The following is an 8,350-nucleotide window of genomic DNA, read 5'->3' on the forward strand; positions in this document are numbered from 1 at the left end:
AAAATTACTGGAAGTTAACTAAGATTATAATAGGACTGGAAGTTAACTAAGATTATGATAGGAAATGAAAAACTGAAGACATTCTACTAAAATCATACCCAATCAAAACATAAACGAGATTTTAGAGATTTCACTGTTGTTCCTCACTCATTTTTTGCTCAACTAGCTAGAAAATTATTTGCTGCCGAGATAATCAATTGAACTTCAAGTAATATCCTCGATTGACTGAATATGTGAAAATGTTTAGTGTTTGTTTGACTGTCACATATGCACATACACTATATCAGTGGTAAGCAGAATCAATGTAAAGTACACAACCACCGCATTTCGACGTGTGAATGAACGATACACACGTTGTTTGTTGCAGTCATAGTGAAATCCCTACCTTTTCAAAGTCAAAAATACCTAACCGAAGCAAACACATATGTGTCTCAGAAACCAGATATATGGCCAATATTTTCTTTTTTGGTCGGTTCCACGCATAATCGTGGAAATTTAATTCGACGTCCTTATCACAGTTAAGCGAACAACGAAGCATTTCTCCAAAAAAAGAATTTTTTTCTAGAAAAAAGAAATTTTTCCGACGAACACGATTTATTTACACCGTTCAGAATGGAAATCGTCGTATTTTCATATTGATCTTATTTCCTGTAATATATCAACACCAATAATAATGTTGATTGAAATACTCGCGTGAGTTTGCAGTATGAATTCAAACATACTTTTAATTTGACTTCTGGAGAAATATCTTTGGTACTATAAATTATACAATCAATTAAAACTGTTTCTGTTCTGCAGAGGTATTCTTAAAAGTAGTTGCCAATGAGATCAATAATCGGTCATTTGGTGGAATGCCGTATTTCTAATAAAAAGCATAATGGGATCAAAACAAACTGCGACATATTAAGCATTTCCAGCAAAATTGTAATTGGATGGAAATACTGGTGAGAAAGGTGCTTACATTGCTTGTTGCATTCGAGCGGAATGCATCTGATAGTATGAAATGATTTGATCCTTGTACGAGGGCTCGCGAAAGTAAAATTTTGTAAGAACTGAATGATTCTGAAGCTGGCGAATGGTTCTTCCCTTGGATTTTGTTTTTACGAAGTGATAGCTTAAAAGATTTACTGGACATCAGTGGTATGCGGTGCTGTTTTAATGCTTATGACAGCGAAGCGTTTGCGTTAGTGTTTTGGTACCTATTTAGTACATATTTAGTCCTTAGTAAATATTTATCTGGTAAATATCACATTTAGTATATATTTAGTACAAAATAGTACCTCATACTTTCAAATGCTAGATAAAGTTAAAAAGATAACAAATTAAATGATAACTGAACAAAGAGGGTATATGGATATATATGACATCTGAACTTATGGATCTGAACAAAGGTTGGCCTTTATTTCTAAATTAAAGTAACACAGGTAAAAGTGCATGGTTGTATCTTATAAAGTGGAAGAGTTTGAATTCAGATTCTCTTCCAAAACTGAATATTAGAAATTGACTGACAATATTCATCATCTTTAATTACGTCAGATTTGTTTCCTTCCTGTACTTGACGCTTTATGATATGCTGGGGCTTTAGATGAATGTTGAAGTTGAATTATTTAATAACAGTAAGAAAGATATAAGGAAATTTAGCAATGATAAGAAATAATCCTCAAATATAAAACAAACAACTGAATTCAACTCTTAAATTTTGCCTCATTCCTGGAAATGGGATGAAACTTCTAAAAAGTGAAGATGGTCTGTAATGTAGTAAATAGAGGTCTTCCATCTTTCCCCAAATATGATTCGTGATAGAAATTTGAGTTTTATTATATGAAATCATATTCCTTAAAGTCAGGGTCATAACTATTTTGTGTTGGCAACCCGCAAATATCTGTATTCAAATCCAAGTCAATTTTAGTTTTTCGGAGACTATTCATAGGAGTCGAATTGCCTTGCATACGACCATCTCTTGGCGTAAAATCTGCTTCAAAGCTCGTTTCGCTTTCTGACTGATATTTCTGTTGTAGATTGGGGACTTCTGTGGGGATAGCAGATGCCGTGGTTTTGGCCGTCTGTTTCGGAGAGCTTAGCTGTCCTTCCGAATCCGAAAAAAGTTCTGCTTTTTCTGATTCCGTTTCCAAATCCATGTCAACAACAGGAGGTGCCACTAGGGTAACACGTTTTTTATTGTCTGAATTCTTATCTATTGTTGAAGATTCTTGGGTTTTTCCTGAATTTGATACTATATGACTTGTTCGTCTTACATCTTTACTTCGATATTTATGTTCAGAATCAACGCTTATGTGGCTTGACTGACTGTTCTTAGCACTATCGTTCTCTTTATCGTATTCAAAATTGTTAGAAACATGCTCGAATTCACTTCGTTCTACAGATAATAGTTTTGGTTCTTTTATATTCCTGGAAACTTCACTTAATTTGGAATTATTTTTCGAAGTATCCCAGACTTGCATATCACTCTGATTCGCTTCTAAATTTGTCTTTTGCTTTGGACTTTCTCTTAATTTTGTCCCTAAATTTTGTTCCAAAATCACATTCTGAGATTTTTCAGATTTGCTTATCAAGTTATTTTCTCCTTCAGAATTTCTTTCTATTAACACACTGTCAGAGCATCCCTTTGAATTTATTTTAGAACTTGTAGCATTGTCTTCGTCTTCTCCACACTTCTTCGAAAAGACTGTCCTTACTCCTTGTTCCTCGGTGTTGACAGATGCGGATGATCGATTAGTTGTTGCTGCTGACGATGCACTATCAATGTATATAGCCATCGGCGTTTTTGCTTCAGTACTGTGTATCCGATCTACGGTTCTAATGCCGTCCGAAAGTGATGTTGTTTTCATTGCTAAGCTCTCTGATGGCACTTCTGTGCCTGTGACTTTATTTACCAGTGGTAGACCAACTTCTGAGTCATCAGCACTTTTGCTGCTATTATTGTTGGCGTTATTCACGTTATCACGTTTCTTCTGTCCTGTAGAAATATTCACAATGATAACTGAACTATTGGTCGCACTTATCGATGCATCATCATTTACTATAGTGATAACAGTTTCAGGACTTCTCCTTGGCAGTGAATTCGTCGTTTGTGTCGTTCCTAATGACCCCATATTTTTAGCATCCTGTGTAACCACAAACTCCCGAGAGCTATCTGGAATTTGAACGACAGGTACTGTTACACATTCTTCATATTCCTTCACAGTAGGCTTACGGTCACTTTGGGTTCCAAGTTCACTATGCAAACTATTTTCTCCAGCTTTTGTTTGCAATTGGACTGGCGGGATAAGCCATTGAGGAGTGAAGAATGTTATCATTTTGCTCAATATTTTGGTCATTCATTGTTCCAATTTCATAGAAGAGTGCTCCGCTCTTAGCTTCAGGAACAGATCTCAGAGATTCCATGTTACAAATCGTAGAACCTACGTTCGGATGGGGTTTTGACTGTAAATCAGATTTTTGCAGCTCTTCTCTTATACCATCCGGCTTTGTGTCATTTTTCTCCAGTAGTTCATCATTTTTCGAATTGTCTTCTTGTTTCTAAATTTTCAAAGATTTTTCAATAATATTTTTCGAAATTTGTTGCTTGAATTTTCAGTAATGTCGAATATCGAATCCTTTTTTTCAATGAAAAGTATTTTAATTGGAAAAGGAAGAATCAAAAATCCATTCTTTTCCTCCTAAATCAAAAAGCATTGAAATTACCAAAACAGAAAGAGGTGTGTCCCGAGCTTTGTGCCCACTTGACAGGAAATACAAACGTGCTTCTCGAAGACGACGGATTCGTCGTCTTCGAAAAGAGGAGACAAGGTTATGACTTGGCATCATTGATATAATTTTTACGAGCATGAAGGTCCAAAAGGTAAATTGTATGGACTTAAGTGGGACACTGTGCGTAAAGAAAAAGGATTGGTTCAGGAAAAGGAATAATAACTACTAATCTATAATTATTAATTAATCTACATGATGGCTGGAATGAACTCTTTATTATCATCCTTATAGTTTTGACAATAAAAACCGAAAACGACTTTTTTAGCAGAAAAGTTTTTTTTTAAATTCCTTCTTTAAGGGGATTTATATTATCAAAAAATCGAAGTTTAACAATTCATTCACTGTACCAAATCAGTTCTAACTTGGTTCTCCTGATTCTCGCTGTATTAGATTATCATATCTTCAAGCCAGTCTTCGAACCAAGCCTAGAATTTTAGCATTCCATTTGACCAAGAAATGTTCTGGAATGGGCGGTTTCTCTTGCTCAATTCGACTCATCAATTTTTCCCAAGTCTCGATGAGCTTCGCTTTGTTTTAACTCCAACAGTTGTGATGATGTTTAAATTGCAGGCCTTTTTTGTCCCATTTTCAAATCAGTGATGCCTTAATCATTTAGAAGCAGTCAGTAGTTTCAATACAAAAGCTTCCTCAACATAGCTGCTGCAATGGCTTTCTTTCTGTTTTGGTTAATAATATCTTTGTAAATTTAATGTCACCTTCAAAAGTGTCACTCATCAAATTGACCTCTTTCCACACTTTCGATCAGCTCTGAAAATTCTTCGGCTTCAGCTTACCTGCTCATTACGATGTTGACGGATAGAAAGATTGGACGAAGGATCACGATTACGCCCAAAATCCATTAAAGAATGATTGGCACAAACACCGCCATCAAATGGGAATGGAAGACCGGTTCGAGAAGTGTAACCACGTTGTTTCAGATAAATATCCACGGATTCAGCCGAATCAAGAGTGCTCTGTTCTGCAGATTCAAATTTTGTATTGATATTCCATTTCTGCAATCATGGAAAAACTTGTTAAATTTATTTATTACTTTACTCGAGACGACCGAATATCTTATCAACTCTTCTTTCAAATATATATAATAAAAAATAGAAGTTTTAGAAGGGACAAATCATACTTCACGATCTTCAAATAGCAATCCATACGGTTTATGAAGAAATGGTCCTTGAGATACAGCTACGTATGATCCTCCATTTTCAATTTCTTCGAACTGTAAAATAAAACGAATCTCTCTACTGACCAGAGGTTATAAAATGCGATGTAGTTAACAAGCTGGACTAATTTAATGCCTTTAAATGAACAAGTACAACTTTTTAGTCCAAATTTTTGAAGAAAGTATTTTTGCTTGATGGTTCAGTTATTTAGTAATGTCCTGGCTTGAATCACTGAAATAGATCAAAATGATTTTGTCAAGACTAACTTTTGTTTTACTTACCAAAAACTTCATTCTACTTGAGAACGCCTTTCATACTGACTTGATTTTTGCGGTTACAATTATCAATTGTAATTGTAATTGTATAATGATCAAATACTTTAATGCAAAACAAACATGTCGAATGCAGAAGCCATCTGTTCGATAGAATTCGTGAACAGGAGCCATTAAATTTAATTTCTTAGTAAGAAAGTCCAGAAAAGTAAGCCAGTGTTTAAATCTCTTTCGACAAATAACCACTATTGTTCCTGGGTCATATTGATCACCATTCTTATACACTTTTATTCGTATCCCGCGATAGTTCAAATCCACTGAATGTTCTGGATGAGTGGAAAAGGTATTGAACTCTAGACCAGAAGTACACATTGGCTGGAATTTGTGACAGGAAATAATAATAAGGGTAGAATCGAAATAAAAATAAATTCTTTTTTGTCCCTAATTCTTTCTTGGAAATTTTCCCTTAACACTTTCCTTTCAAGATTTTAAATATTATAACACCAGCTATGTATTGTTTACAACTTATTCTTTCTCACTAAAAAATAGCAATATAAACAGAAGGAAATAGTCCTCGAACGCAAATTATTTCCAGCATTTTTTGTATCTTATCAGTTCATGATAAGGGGGATAGAAAAAGTCAATAAAAATTCTCAACTTTCATGAGAAATCGTGTATCCTAAATTTTGTTGTGAAAATTTTGAAAATACTGTATGTAGACACAATCGAATATTGTTAATGACGGATTATTGGTAGACGGAGAAGTATTATATGTTACAAGAGAGTTCCCTGAGAATACTACAACTGAACTGTCGAAACACCTCAATTGTAGAATGACCTCTGGAAAGATTTATGTGGAGTGACCTCTTGTAGAATAGCTCCGCCATATGTTATACAATGGGAATTTGTTTACAATAATCCAAGAAGTTAAAACCGATTGACCTCAAGATGACATAATGTTCTTTACAATATATCGACATTGATCTGAGATTCTTTACAGTATACCGACACTGCATATGATGATCAACATGAGTTGCAACATCTTACAGCACGGGCTGATCTACACATCTTTTCAATGTCCACATCATTTCTATACTAAAAATATTTCGGTTTTTACTGACAAGTTCTACTTCCTTTTGTAATATCTTCATGATAAAGTTTCTTATCAATGATAATAAAACCTCCCCTCATTGATTTATTTACTTGGAAATATAATTAGGGACTTACGTATTTACTTCCCAACGAAATGAGGAAAGAAACATTCACCCTTTTTTTATGCTGAGGAAAGTCTGTCGATTATTTTATCGGATTATCCGAAAGGTCGGAAGGTATGACAGCTTCCTTTCATAATGGCTTATCATCTACTAAACAGCAATAGGAAAAATAGGTACAGTATATACACCTACCAGTAAAAATATTTTGGCAAATGAATCGGTGGTAATACTGTCTTCTGAAGACATCAGAGTTAAGCAGATCCTTTTCCTAATTTATTGCTAAAATCCAAAATATGCCTCATGTTCATGGCGATATGCTGATCTTCTGGATTGCCAGGGTAATGACAATAAGCAATAGTAAAGGATATAACTGTATATTCATTCAATGATGTGGGAAACAAATCCCAATCAATGATCAAATCTCTCAGATGACTGAGGAAAACTGGAAACAATTACTTCAAACTATCTATAAAATTGGATCCAATTCTTCAGACTTCTTTGGGAATCATTTCTAAATGGGGTCTCAGAATGATCCAGTTAAGGGGTTGTCAGGTTATTATGAAATGAACCTCAACATATTTACTTAAGAAGTTATTACTTAAGAAGTTACTCATGCTACCATGCAACCAGCATAATGTCAAATTTCGAATTTCCGGATGAGATGAGGAATTTTTGAATAATTATGTTTAAATTATAATACAATTTCTACACAAGACTTAATGACTAAGCATTACAGGGATAAAAATACGACAGATCCTAAAGGCTATCGGATTTCAATTATGTCGTATTCTTTGTAATTTCGAGAAAAGAGTTTTCAGATATTAAATCGTATGTGAACAAAGTTCTCGAATTAAAAAACAAGTGAAAAATAAAACAACTGTATGAGATTTAATTGGCTGAAAGTTGAATTGGTCTAAAATATAATATATTGTGTTCCACAGGGATGCTGAATTCCCTTGGCTCTCTGTGAGAAAATCGATTTTTGGAAAAGGACAGGAAATTGCCATTCCTTCAAATGCTCTGAAAAAAGCTCCTTCATTTGGCATCAACCTACAGTTGGCTGTACACGGAAGTCAGCATTAACTGATTTATTACCAACTATCACTCACTAAGACATATTTACTTAAAAAGAAGTTATTATGCAACCAGCATAATGTCAAGTCCCGAATTTCCGGATGAGATGAGATCTAGGAAGTTTTTCTTTTAAAGATTAAAGTAAAGATCATCGACAGCAGGTTTAAGAAACGAAGCAGAAAAAGTAGCCAAGTAAGCTACTCTACTGCGGAATCCGGAATGATTGCCATAGCGGAATATGCAAAGAAGTAAATAGTTTGATTTCTTTGGAACAGAGCAGAATCACAAAATCTTTTAATTTGTTGTTTTTTTTTTTGAATTCTCTTGTTTAACGGAAGAGTTTCGAATTGATTACGAAGGATTGAAAACACCGAAATCTTTGTATTATCAAAATGGAAAGAGATTGAGGGAGAAAGAATGAGTGAGGACCAAAATATTAGTTAGCCATCAGGTCTTCTCATTTTGATTGAGGTATCGTGCCTTATTACAGTGCTACCCAATGCTTGTTGTTTTTTCTTTTCCGTTCCTTTTATTTCCATCCAAAAAATGTTCAGAAATTTTTCCGGCAGTTTTCCATTTCGTTTGCTGTTATTATCTATTATTATTATTATTATTATTGTTATTGTTATTATTACTATTATTATCATTATTATTATTATTGTTATTATTACTATTATTATCATTATTATTATTATTATTATTATTATTATTATTATTATTATTATTATTATTATTATTATTATTATTATTATTATTATTATTATTATTATTATTATTATTATTATTATTATTATTATTATTATTATTATTATTATTATTATTATTATTATTATTATTATTATTA

At 33.4% G+C, this 8,350-nt stretch overlaps 2 protein-coding genes across 2 annotated transcripts; both read right to left on the reverse strand.

The window, feature by feature from the left end:
* Positions 1 to 1,817: 1,817 nt before the first annotated feature.
* LOAG_17080 (doublecortin family protein) lies at positions 1,818 to 3,828 on the reverse strand (the record flags this gene model as incomplete). The annotated part of the gene is made up of 3 exons (XM_003146084.2): positions 1,818 to 3,277; positions 3,423 to 3,540; positions 3,706 to 3,828. 3 exons carry the CDS (start codon positions 3,826 to 3,828, stop codon positions 1,818 to 1,820), a joined length of 1,701 nt encoding a protein of 566 aa, XP_003146132.2.
* A 728-nt stretch (positions 3,829 to 4,556) lies between these two features.
* On the reverse strand, positions 4,557 to 5,590 carry LOAG_17081 (hypothetical protein; the record flags this gene model as incomplete). The annotated part of the gene is made up of 3 exons (XM_020449741.1): positions 4,557 to 4,784; positions 4,910 to 5,002; positions 5,342 to 5,590. 3 exons carry the CDS (start codon positions 5,588 to 5,590, stop codon positions 4,557 to 4,559), a joined length of 570 nt encoding a protein of 189 aa, XP_020306704.1.
* Positions 5,591 to 8,350: the final 2,760 nt, after the last annotated feature.

This window comes from Loa loa (assembly GCF_000183805.2).
Source record: "Loa loa unplaced genomic scaffold supercont3.38, whole genome shotgun sequence".
Taxonomy (NCBI): Eukaryota; Metazoa; Nematoda; class Chromadorea; order Rhabditida; family Onchocercidae; genus Loa; species Loa loa.